Here is a 12,947-nt window from a genome sequence, read left to right as displayed (position 1 = left end):
GAATTATGATATTTTATATAATATTAATATAATAATAATAAAATATTAAAATAAAAATAAAAATTATTAGAAAAAATAGATTTTTTTTTTATGAGTTATTCGAGTTTTTTTAGATTATATGAGTTGGGATTCGGATTTAAAATTTTAAATTAGATTCAAATTCGAATCAAATTTAAATTAAAATTTTTAAATAATATTTTATTTTAATTTAATATTTTCCATCCAAAGTTAAATAATTCAACATTTAATATTTTATATATATTAAAAATAATTTTATTAAATATAATTTAATTAAACTCTTATTTAAAAAAAATAATATTCATTTCTAACTTTTAATTCGTGGTTTAGCCCGTGTGGCGCCGCCCTTCTCGCCACTTGTAGCCAAGGCGCGGATAAAAGGCACTGGTGCTCGACCCGTCACGCGGGTCTTTTCGCAAAGAAAAAGCCGGTGCGCGGTCGACCACGACAGCTGCGGGTCGGGCGAGAACCGTCGGTCGTACGACGGTAGGAAACTGACAGCTGCAGTTTGCCCGTCAATTCGAACCGGGTTCAGCTTCTCCGAACCCGGCTCGTCTATATAATTTATTTTTTGGAAATAACTATTCAGATGAGCGAATTAAATAGAGTCCGGTTCAGTCTATTTTCGTGCAAATATTAAACCGCCAAGATGCGGTTACTGGCTAGCGGCAGTAGTCCGGTAGCGGACGGCAACGGGACCCACCGCGTCGAGACCCTTCATCCTTCCTCCACCAACCTGCGCGAGCCGCTGCCACGTTGCTGTTATTTATGGGAATTTTCTTACATCAGCAACAGATCTGCTTCATTTCATCGATTATTAATTGTTCATCGCCGCTTCAACGCGATTCCTCCTTTCCTGTCTCCTTCAAGAGAAATCGGAGCCCGAGAGCCCTAGTTTGGGACACATCCTCTTTTTCCGACCTCAAGATTCTTCTTCTCAAGCCTTTTTCGTCCTTGTTTGAGGTATTTTCTAGTCTTGCTTTGGAATAGTTTTTTGTTTCTTCAAGTTCTTGCTGTGGTAGGTCTGGATTTTGAGGTTTTGATGGCTTTTTTGTATTACTCGTGTTCTTCTAGAGTTTCACTCTTATCGTAATGCTTCTTCTACGACAATTCCTTTTTTTTTTCGGTGTCTTTTAAGTGGAACTATCTGATCGATATATTTTATAGGTTTTTTTTGGCTGAAATTTGCATTTGGTTTAACAGTAAAAAATCGTTTTCTCGTAATATCCTGATCGTTTGAGTATTTACTCAGTAGATTTAGTATATTTTTCTTAGCGAAACTTAAGTGTAGTATTTGTTTATTTTTCTCAAGTTAAAGTCGGACTGTTCATTGTTTTTATTTTCTGGATAAACTATTCTACTGAAAACAGTTGCGGGTTGCGACTATAATCATATTGGATTTTGACTTGGCTGAAGAATCGTAATATCTGTTGATTGGTTTATTGATTTCTTTTGAAAAACTTTAGCAGAATTCCTTTAGAAAAAAAATCTGTGGTCATTCCACGTTTCTTTGTGATTAACCGTGCTTGATTCTGATTTGTAGAGTAATGGCTGAGTTCCTTAACAACGACCTGGATTACGTCCTTGAGGATCACTCTGACACGGGGTATTTTGATTACTTTGATGATGACGAGTTTGATTGGGATGACCAACAGGTAGGCGGGCATGGCTCTAGGCTTGAGATTGCCAATGGCACGGTATTATTACGATCAATGCCTTCGTCATCTATATGTTTTTTGATAGAAGGGTAGATTTTAATTTCTTTCAATATTTCAGACGAAGCAGAACTCTGATACTTCGGCCTCGGAGTATAGGAATGGAAAAGACATGCAGGGAATACCATGGGAGAGATTAAATCATTCAAGGGATTATTACCGTGAAATGAGGTTGAAGATGTACAAGAACTATGAGAACTTATTAGGCCCGCGTGATGAATTGGAACAGGCGAGTTCAACAATAGTAGTCGCACCAATTTCATGAACTTTTTTTGACATTAGCAAATTCACATACAAATGCTAATTTTATTCTGATATAGTAAGAGTAATCTGGTCACTTGCTAGTGATAGCTATCAAAATCAAGCAAACTAATTATTCCATTTATTTCTGAAATTATATTTTTCTTTGTTTCCTCAAAACGATTGTAAGTAGCTAATATTGGATTTCTGGCCTTTTTTTACCTCCATGTTCTTAATGTTTTAGTTGAAGTTGAATCTGAGGCATGTTTGGATTAATTGGCATGACTAAAATTTTAAACAAATGTCTACATGCAGTTGTGCGTAGCTTTTATATGTCATTTCATGTATTGTTTTGTGATGTTTTCTCATTTCAATTTAGCTTTTATGGTGAAACATGGTTAGAAATCTTTTATGTTCTTGCTTCAGTTGAAGTGCAGATGAATTGAATGTACAGAATGATAAAGTCTCTTTAACTGTGCTTGAGGTTTAGCTTGGGATCATAAGCTCATACATCATATAAAGAAATGAACATTGGGTTCATGAAGTCTTGTAGCCTGTGTAATTTCATGAGTTTGGTAATTTGATACTAGTCATTATGTCTAAGGAAATGTAAGAACAATTTGATCAGTGCAGCTTGGGTTCATGAATTTGGTGTGTAATCTACATACTTAAGTGGACAAGAACTATCTTTAGCAATTTACTGAGGTTTGTACGTTCTGTTTTAGTATCTCAAGTAAAAAAGAAAATTTTTGTTATAGTAAAATAACCATACTTTGTGAGTTAGAGTTGGACAATCATGGAACATTACAGACGGTCAGTCTATCATCGATGAGAATGCTACTAGAGATACTAGAAAAGATGAATATAAAAAATACTGTTATTTGGAAGCATTTAGTTGTTGCTTGAAGAGATGATAAAATGAGAATAATTAGGTTGAGATGGTGTTCATTTATTCGAAAACAGCCAATAAGTTCTGTAACTAGACAAATCATTTAGTGTCGAAAGTGTGAAGGTTATAGGAGACTGAAGAAAAATTTACAAACATAATCGAAATGATTTTAAAAAATTTGACTATTTAATAGTTTGTTTTGTTTTTATTTTTATCTTGATTCTATGACCTAGCTAAAAGGTGTCTTACCTGGAAAAGAAAGAACATTTTGATTGTTGTGTCTTGGGTTCTGTTCCAACACACCTCTTGCAGAAGAGAAGGTCTAGCATAAAAGCAAGCTCTTTGTTCTGTTTTTTTGGATCGTGATCGACATTATGACTTGCTAAAAAACTGCTTTGAATGTGGATGGATGATAGTTTGATGGATTTTTATCTAAATGAATTCATATGTTGTTAGGAGTGTAAGCAAGTGGATCATGCGAGCACTTTCTACGATTTTTACTACAACACAAGGATTGTCAAGTCAACAATTGTGCATTTTCAGGTAGCTATTCGTTCAGTATTGTTATTTGTTCATGGATTTTTTATTATGTCATCAAATTTAAAGCTTAAATCATCAAATTTAAAGCTTAAATTACAGAGAGAATCATAACATAATGAAATAACTACACTTTGTATGCTTCAAGATTGTCTCATTTTTTATCATGTGCCTGAGGTAAATTGCTTGTCCTTTTGTTGATTTAATATTTGTCTGTTAAACAAGATTAAACTTTGAAATCTTTAATATTTACCAAATTCCATTATTAGAAACATATGGACGAATTACATAATAACTTGGCCAAAATATGAAGATGGTGGATTGCTGAATTTCACAAATCCTAGGGTTTCTGTTTTTTTAATACAGTCACTTCTATAATTTGCAAATGTTATTAGTGGCATTTATACATAGTACTTGTTGAGTATTATAGTTTTGCAGGTTCCAATCCATATTTGTTATATTGTATGGAATTATTACATTTTAGTAGCTCTTTGACTTTAAAGAAGCAGACTCATTGGAGCAGGCAACTTTCTTTCTCTAGGGGAGGTAAGACATTAATACATTCTATTTTTATTAGGGACTTGATTCAAGATAGGTTTAAAAAGTTCAGAATTTGTAAACTTCTCAATTGTTGTAATTGATTGTTAAATAGGATCTTAATCTAAAATTTTGGCAAGTGAGTTTTATTGTTTCTATGGTGTATTAGGTAATTGTTTCTAATATTGTGGAATTGGTTTTTTTTGGATGGTTGATAGTAGTCTTGTGTTCATCACCCCATTTTTTCGACACCAAAAATCGTTTCACAACTATCCATAGATAAAGTTGCTTATTGTCTTTAGTTTCTGAGTAAGCATGTTTCATTGCATATGTGAAATTGTAAATCATGAGTAGCTATGTTCAATAACCTAGTTAGCTTGAAAACCTAGCATCAAATAATTTATTTAATGCTCATATTGTTTTTAAATTTATTTTTCCTTTTTGGACACCAATATTCCAAATAACAAATTATTTCATAACCATCCATAGAAAAAGTTGCTTTTCATCTTTTAATTACAAGGAAGCATGTTCTGCATTTGTTAGATTGTAAATCATGACATGCTGTTGAACAACCTAGCTAGCTTGAGAACCTAGCATCGAATAATTAATTTCCAACAGTTTAATGCTCATCTTTTTTATTTATTTCTCAACTGTCCTTATGGCATTTATATTCTTTACCTGGCTATTTTGTTCTCCGTTGTTGCATTAACATCCTTACATTTTGAATAAGGTACTTGTCTTTTTGTGTGTTTTAGGGTTTTTTAACAGAAAAACATTGTGATTAGATTTTCACATAGCTTCTTGTTCCTTAAAATGCTAGTTAGATTATTTCTCAACATTTCTAGTATGATGTTGCAATTAAATCTGTTACTTAGGACTCTGGCTACAATATAACATGTTTTGCCAGGTCATAAAAAGCAAGATGGATGTGGTTTCTGAGCAGTTATGGATGTTCCATATCTGACGAATCTTGTGTTGGCTTCTTGTTGGTGTACTTGGGAGTTCAAAGAGCCAAGCAAATATTGTTCTGCAGCTTAATAGTTATGTGTCATTTGATTAATAAGATATCTGACTTAGTTTTATCTTGCATCATGGCATATAGATTGTTTAAAATGTTTTTGTTATCTACGGTCTTTTGGTGTCTGTTTTTTTTTTTTTGTCTCAAGGATGTTTAGATTGGACCTCTCATTCTACTACCCTACAAATATTGAATGATCTAACACTTCACATGCTGTGTTATGGTGCAAGTGTCCTTGTCAACTTTTAGCAGTCATAGGCTTATTTATAGCTTGTTAATTTATTTTAAGTCGTACATGGTAGTTTCTTCCTTGTATGTTTATTGCTAACTATATATTGCATTGCTTGATCAAACATGGAAACACTCTGAGTGGTCATTCAATTAATAGCTTATCTGAGAAATTTTGCTTATTATTATGCAACACGACCATTAAGCCTTAGTTGCAGTATCCTTTAAAATCATTTGTGGGAATGCCTCGTATCAAGATTCAATCAGTTGTTACTAAGCATATGACTTAGAGGAGGATATTATATCCAATTAGTTTTTGGTGCAATCAGTTGCAGTAACGTGCAATGTAGTGCAAGAATTGGGTAGTTGACCGCGTTTAGCAACATTGCCTGTGTGTTCCAAATTCTAAATTTATTTATTCTGAATTACGATTTGATTTCTATCTAACAAAAGTTCCTCAAACAGCTAGTTGAAATTTTTGTAGTGAATGCCATGAGCTTGATCTGGTCTTTTGGTTGGTGAACCATCTTTTTTTTTTGTCAGCATGTAGTGTATAGCAAGATCAGTTAAAACATGAGGCATTTTGTATATGCTTAATGTATAGTAGTAATACTAATTAATGTGATGGCTATTTATTTTGGGGGAAATAAGATAAAGAAGAAAACAAATTACTTATGTTCTTTTTGCGCCATTTTTGTTTGCTTGTACCAGATTTTTGTTATAATTTTGTAGAAATAGCTTCTCCTGAAAGACACGTTGTTGGTGCAGTTGAGGAACCTAATATCGGCGACCTCAAAGCATGATGTGTATTTGGTTCATGACTACTCAATTATGCACTGGTCGTCACTACAAAGAAGTGGCAAAGAGGTGCTCAATGTAGCAGGGAAAGTTGTTCCCACCCAGGTTAGTGGCTTCGGCAACAAAAGATCTAGTTTTACCTAATCGTCACCAGGCTTCTTTATTGTCTTTTTTTACATGGTTATCCCAAGAAGCATTGCGGATCTTCTCCTGAACTTCTTTCCAGAGTACAGATAAGTGCAATGTGTGTGAAAGGCAAGTTATTAGTTGCCGGTGGGTTTCAAGGCGAGCTCATCTGCAAGGTACTATGTTGAACATTTTGTGCAAATTCCCTCTACTTGTATCAGTTCAATTTCCCGCTATACATGTCCTTGATATTTCCAGGCCTTAGATCAACCTGGTGTGGCTTTCTCCACTAAATTAAACGACGATGGCGACATTACTAATGCAGTTGATGTCATTCAGTCTTCGAGGTGAGAGATTTGGTAATCCAGTATCATCGATACTAACCTGTGTCATTTCTCCCCTCTCAAATCCTTCGTGTGTGTGTGTGTGCGCGTGTGCGTTTGATCTCCAGTGGGTCTTCTCAAGTGGTGACTGCTTGCAATGATAGCAATGTGAGGGTGTTTGATGCTGAGACATTTGTCCAAGTTGGACGACTATCGTGCTCTTGGTCTGTTAATGTGAGTATAGTTATAGTCATCTTGGCATGTCCATGATCCCTTAATTCGTAACAATCTGAATTCTGATTCACTTGATTTTTTCAGAGTACGTCGACTAGTCCGGATGGAAGGCTCCTTGCCATTGTAGGAGATAACAAGGATGGTCTGCTGGTGGATCCACAATCTGGGAAAGTAAATCTCTCTACTTCTAATTCAGTCTGTTGTGTTCTGAATCAATCTGATATTTTGGGGAATTGTTTTGTCAAACTACAATGTTTCAGGTGGCTAGTAACCTCAAAGGCCACTTTGACTATTCCTTTGCCTCTGCCTGGCATCCGGATGGCTCCATCATCGCCACGGGGAGCCAAGACAAGACATGCCGTTTGTGGGACGTGAGGAATACTTCTCATTCCTTGGCTGTGCTCAAAGGGAGGATAGGAGCAATAAGAGGCATAGAGTTCAGTTCTGACGGCAGGTTCATGGCGATGGCTGAGGCAGCTGACTTCATTCATGTATACGATGCGAACGCGGACTTCAGCAGTGCCCAGGAGATCGATATGTTTGGGGAGATTGCTGGGATATCGTTCAGCTCTGATGCCGAAGCACTGTTTGTAGGTGTAGCGGACCGCACCTACGGCAGCCTACTAGAGTTCAGGAGGAGGAAGCATAGCTCTTACCTCGATTGCTTCCTATGACGAGGGAAAGAGTAGTTGAGCCTTTCAACGTATAGAGTTTATTTTAGAGTTGAGTTTAATGGATGGATTGTTATAGTTTGTCTATTGAAGAGAAATGTTATGTTGTGCGACGAGGAATTCGCGATTCGTGCGTGACACTTGCGACCCACCGCCATTGTTGCCATTGCTCTCGTCGTGCCATCCGACTACTGTCGATCGCCGCCTCAGTCGCGATCGACGCTCAATTTGCCAACGCTCCGTTCGATGTCGGATTCCGATCGGATAGTAGTTGAAATTTGACATAATTCGATCGAAAACAGGATCGGCAGTGCGCCATTGTTGATCGCAATCGGTCCTATTTTTGACTAAATCATGGTCATCGGACGATAGAGGACCGCCACTGTCGATCGCAATCGAGTCAGATTCCGACTAAATCACGATCGTAGATCGATCGAGAAAGGACCGCTATGCGACGCCGATCCATCCTCTGCCATCTGACGATCACAATTTGGTCAGAAATAGGGTCGATCACAGTCGACAGTAGCGACGCCACTGTCACTGTCGACCGCGATTGGTTTTGTTTCCGACCAAATTCGTCGAATTCCGATCATTATTTGATCGGAATCCACTGTCGGACGGAGCATCGACGATCAATGTGTCAATCGCGATCGAGACGGCAGCCAACGATAGCCGGATGGGACGACGGGGACGGCAGCAACAACGGTGGATCAGGATGTCGTCGCACACGGATGTATTGCGTAGGATAGCATTCTCGGTCTATTAAAATATTTATAAAGGAACCGATGAACAACTAAAAAAGTAACTATGCAAACATTGCATCATCATTCATTCTAAATGGTTTTGTTTGCATTACGCTAGAAATTTTTAAACTGCATAGAGACCCAAACCAAAGACAAGATTACCAGACACGGGTTCGAACATCAAAGAGGAGCATTAAATCCAATTCAGACTACCAGCAAACTACTAGAATAGGAATCCAGGAAAGCAATCGACGCACACAAGCAACAGGGGGTTTCACTGGCCGCCACGGAGACGGAGGACAAGGTGAAGAGTGGACTCCTTTTGAATGTTGTAGTCGGCCAGGGTGCGGCCGTCCTCCAGCTGCTTGCCGGCGAAGATGAGCCTCTGCTGATCCGGCGGAATCCCCTCCTTGTCCTGGATTTTAGCCTTCACATTGTCAATCGTGTCCGAGCTCTCGACTTCCAGGGTGATCGTCTTGCCCGTGAGAGTCTTGACGAAGATTTGCATTCCGCCGCGGAGACGAAGGACGAGGTGGAGGGTGGATTCCTTTTGGATGTTGTAATCGGCCAGGGTGCGGCCGTCCTCGAGCTGCTTGCCTGCAAAAATTAGTCTTTGCTGGTCCGGGGGAATGCCCTCCTTGTCCTGGATCTTGGCCTTCACGTTGTCTATGGTGTCAGAGCTCTCCACCTCGAGGGTGATCGTCTTGCCAGTGAGGGTCTTCACGAAGATCTGCATGCCACCACGGAGGCGGAGCACGAGATGGAGGGTGGACTCCTTCTGGATGTTGTAATCGGCCAAGGTGCGGCCGTCCTCCAGCTGCTTACCGGCGAAGATCAACCTTTGCTGGTCCGGTGGGATGCCCTCCTTGTCCTGGATCTTGGCCTTCACGTTGTCAATGGTGTCAGAGCTCTCCACCTCGAGGGTGATCGTCTTGCCAGTTAACGTCTTGACAAAGATCTGCATGCCACCCCGAAGGCGGAGCACGAGGTGGAGGGTAGATTCTTTCTGAATGTTGTAGTCCGCGAGGGTGCGACCGTCCTCGAGTTGCTTACCGGCAAAGATCAGCCTTTGCTGGTCGGGAGGGATCCCCTCCTTGTCTTGGATCTTGGCCTTTACGTTATCGATCGTGTCTGAGGACTCCACCTCGAGGGTGATAGTCTTGCCAGTAAGGGTTTTAACGAAGATCTGCATCTGATTGAGGCAACAAAGAACAATCAGCACGCATCCAAGAGATCTAGAGACGCCATGAGCATTCTTAGATCAAAGAACAACATAAAATGATTCATCAACAAGAGCATTTCGAATTATCAAAATCCTAAAACTCCAAACGAACAGCAAAATCAGATCGTTAGCCTACGTCAATCAAACTCCTTCCTCAGACAAGATTCGAGATCAATGATTCAAAATCAGCTGACAAAACCGAGAATCAAGCTTGCAACAAAAACCCTAAAGAAATAACTTTATATTAAAGGGGGAAAACAAAGCAAAAAATCAAGTCACGCACGATCGCAAAGCGAAGAAAAATCGAAAAATAAAAATAACAAACGAACAGCAAAATCAGATCGTTAGCCTACATCAATCAAACTCCTTCCTCAGGCAAGATTCGAGATCAATGATTCAAAATCAACTGACAAAACCGAGAATTAAGCTTGCAACAAAAAAACCCTAAAGAAATAACTTTATATTAAAGGGAAAAAACAAAGCAAAAAATCAAGTCCCCCACGATCGCAAAGCGAAGAAAAATCGAAAAAAAAAATCAAAAACGAACAGCAAAATCAGATCGTTAGCCTACATCAATCAAACTCCTTCCTCAGGCAAGATTCGAGATCAATGATTCAAAATCAACTGACAAAACCGAGAATCCAGCTTGCAACAAAAAACCCTAAAGAAATAACTTTATATTAAAGGGGGAAAACAAAACAAAAAATCAAGTCCCGATAAAAGAGAAGAAAAATCGAAAAAAAACAAATCAAAAATGAACAGCAAAATCAGATCGTTAGCCTACATCAATCAAACTCCTTCCTCAGGCAAGATTCGAGATCAATGATTCAAAAACAACTGACAAAACCGAGAATCAAGCTTGCAACAAAAAACCCTAAAGAACTAACCTTATATGAAAGGGAAAAACAAATCAAAAAATAAAGTCCCCCGCGATAGCAAAGCGAAGAAAAATCGAAAAAAAAATCAAAAAAGAATACAAAAGAGGAAAAGCATACCTTGATCGAAGAGAAAGCGAACCTGGAGAAGCTTTTGGACGAGCAGTACACGGCATTCAATTGGGGATGGACACAATTTATAGCAGCCGAACGGATATAAACACCGACAGGTGAGGTTACCACCAGCCAATTCAACAATTCTTTCCACCGTCGCCACACAGATGGACGGATAAGACACTAGACGACGCGTTCAATAGTTTTACCGCTGGGCCGTCCTTGTCGGCAGGCCACAAAACTAAGACACACTCTGAAATTCCCATACCTCGTAAACCCTCTCTGGGCCCCACTTTCTGGCAAACCAACAAACGGGTAGAAATGAAATGCTTCGACTATGACGGCGGACGGCTTCGTCCGTTAGTTCGTAGACCGATTCGTGGGCAGATCGAGATTTTTCTCGTCCTGCACGCAAATGATTATAATAATTAATAAATAAATCTATAAATTAGATTGGTTATTTGATATTTTAAAAATATAAAAGTCATTATTGACTCTTCGAAATTTTGTTTTTTAAGATAAACATTTTTTTACTAATAAATAATTAAAGTCAAAAAAGTCATCCTAGTTTTTGCCAGCACAAAAGATATTTTAAATGGGTTTAATTTCATTGTTTAATTGCTATTTTTTTATTAATGGAAGGATTTTCTAGCTTTTTTCTTTAGAGAAAAATCTTTTTATGCATCTTTTTCCATCTAACACATAAATTTTATTTTAAATGTTTATTAATATAATATTATCATTATTTTTTTATTCAATAATATGACGGAAGGTTCTAGGATCCTTGAGTGATCCGATAAGATTAGAACGGCCAATTATTTTTATGGAAGAAGCCGGGCTAATTAAATTTTATGAGGTTTAAATTTATTTAAAAAAATAATTGAGTCTAATTGAATCTAAAATAAATTAAATTATTAAAATAATTATTTAAATTTAATTTAATTTTTTATGAATTTAAATTTATTCATTTAGGTGTTATCAAATTTTTAATTTAAACTTATTTAATTATTTAAAATTTATACATTTTAAACTTGTTTGATTATATATTAAATTTGATAAAATCGTGTGTTTGTTCATTAAAAAATTATTTACATATTTAATATATTAATAAAAGTTTTGTTAATAAATATGATTCAAGAATATTTACAATCATTAATGAACATATTCATTGTATTCAAATTTATTTATTTAATTTAATGAGTTATTTAAACTTATTTATTTAATTAGTTTTGTATGTATTAAATAAATATAAACAAGTTCTTATCAAGTTGAATACTAAAATTATCCATGAATATTTGATTCATTTACAGCATGAGAATAAGTGATATTAGCCGATATTGTCATCTCAACCTTGGTGGACCCCGGTGAGACGAGGGCCTGCAAGATCACAAAGAAACAAACGGATTACTGGGTACCGGAAAGTCCCGGCAAGCCCCTCCGATGCTCAAGTCAGTATTCCGTAGAAGGAAAAATGAAAATGTAAAAGAGGAAGAAGAGTTTAGAAAATCGAATCAGCCCTCCAAGAGGGAGAAGAAGAAGAGCTTCCTCTCCGAAAAAGAGGCGAGAACCTGAAATGCATAGCCCGTCGAGAAGAAGTGCCTCCTCTTGGAAGAAGAGGAAGAAAACAACAAAAGTAGCAGCCCCTCCCCGGGAAGAAGAGGAGGAAACTGAGGAAGAAGACCCCTTTCTCTTTGCTAGAGCTCTTCATTATGTAGGCATACAAGGAGACCAAATCTGACATATGTCCTTTCCTCTTGCTTCCTTTTGGCATTATGTGCAGGAAAAAGGAGTTCAAGGGCATCTTCTATGACAACTTTATAAAGGCTCTTTATGTGGCCATGATTGTAAATATTGTTGTAAGTAAAAGAGCTAATGATTTCATAAGAAAGAAGATAAAATCTAAAATAATTTTAAATCTTAAAACCTTGAATCTTAAAATTTAAACTTGAATACTACTATATTAAAATATTCTTGATCAACTTAGTTAAAATTATTTAAACTTCATTAAAATTATTTTAAAATAAAATTATTAAATAGTTATTATAGTATTACAATAATATTAAATAAGTCGACATATATTGTAATAGCTACAATTACATACTGCAACATATAATAGTTATTCTCTATTAGAGCACCCTTTTAATTTTTGAAAAGGAGTGTGTTTTTGACAATTTAGATAATTTAGATGCTATGTTGAATTTTATTAATATAAATCACTCATAAAATTTAACTAATTCTTCACCTAAACATATTTTGATTACGATTAAAGATTAAAATTAGGGGTGCAAACTAATCGAATCTATTCGTGAACTTTTTAAGCAGGCTCAAAAAATATTTAATTTTTATTTCAAATTATCAAATTCGAATTGAACTCGAAGATATGCAATAATTTTTTTAAACTGAATTTAAACCTATAATATTTTATTTGATTATTCACTGCTCCAAGCGAAACTTAAATTGAAGTCTAATTATTTTATAATTTAAATATATTCAAATTAAAATTTAAATAATTCAAATCAAATTAGAATTTAAGTCATTTTAAATTATAATTTGATTCTGTTTAAATTAAAATTCAAACAATTCGAACTGATCTAGAGTTCAAATTTTATTCCGAATCAAGTTCAAGTTAAAATTATTTATATTTTTTAACTTTGAATCA

General features: G+C 36.3%; 2 protein-coding genes across 6 annotated transcripts; one reads left to right on the top strand and one right to left on the bottom strand.

Moving 5' to 3' along the window:
- Positions 1-820: 820 nt before the first annotated feature.
- LOC141829071 (putative WD repeat-containing protein C2A9.03) lies at positions 821-7,418 on the top strand. 5 transcript variants are annotated; one of them, XM_074716496.1, is made up of 10 exons: positions 821-981; positions 1,562-1,673; positions 1,795-1,962; positions 3,319-3,405; positions 5,951-6,085; positions 6,172-6,282; positions 6,365-6,453; positions 6,558-6,663; positions 6,748-6,834; positions 6,924-7,418. In XM_074716496.1, the coding sequence occupies exons 2-10, from the start codon at positions 1,566-1,568 to the stop codon at positions 7,335-7,337; spliced, it is 1,305 nt and encodes a 434-aa protein (XP_074572597.1). In that variant the 5' UTR covers positions 821-981; positions 1,562-1,565; the 3' UTR covers positions 7,338-7,418. The 5 variants fall into 5 exon arrangements, with proteins under 5 accessions (XP_074572597.1, XP_074572596.1, XP_074572595.1 ...); XM_074716495.1 differs by having other exon boundaries at positions 1,562-1,715; positions 6,175-6,282; XM_074716494.1 differs by having other exon boundaries at positions 1,562-1,715.
- A 718-nt stretch (positions 7,419-8,136) lies between these two features.
- Positions 8,137-10,367, bottom strand: LOC141829568 (polyubiquitin). Its single transcript, XM_074717079.1, has 2 exons — positions 10,295-10,367; positions 8,137-9,269 (listed from the first exon to the last, which is right to left on the bottom strand). Exon 2 carries the CDS (start codon positions 9,267-9,269, stop codon positions 8,352-8,354), a length of 918 nt encoding a protein of 305 aa, XP_074573180.1. The 5' UTR covers positions 10,295-10,367; the 3' UTR covers positions 8,137-8,351.
- Between the last annotated feature and the right edge of the window lie 2,580 nt (positions 10,368-12,947).

This window comes from Curcuma longa, chromosome 5 (genome assembly GCF_044706935.1).
Source record: "Curcuma longa cultivar G26 ecotype Majalengka, Jawa Barat chromosome 5, ITB_CL_G26_1.1, whole genome shotgun sequence".
NCBI classification, from domain to species: Eukaryota; Viridiplantae; Streptophyta; class Magnoliopsida; order Zingiberales; family Zingiberaceae; genus Curcuma; species Curcuma longa.
The sequence above is the reverse complement of the archived record's forward strand: the minus strand, read 5'-3'. Positions and strand labels throughout refer to the sequence as shown.

Coding starts and splice junctions, on each gene's coding strand:
- LOC141829071 (XM_074716494.1), top strand. CDS start 1,566: ATGGCTGAGTTCCTTAACAACGACCTGGATTACGTCCTTGAGGATCAC. Junction 1,963..3,318: donor CGCGTGATGAATTGGAACAG/GCGAGTTCAACA, acceptor ATATGTTGTTAG/GAGTGTAAGCAAGTGGATCA. Junction 6,283..6,364: donor AAGGCGAGCTCATCTGCAAG/GTACTATGTTGA, acceptor TGATATTTCCAG/GCCTTAGATCAACCTGGTGT.
- LOC141829568 (XM_074717079.1), bottom strand. CDS start 9,269: ATGCAGATCTTCGTTAAAACCCTTACTGGCAAGACTATCACCCTCGAG.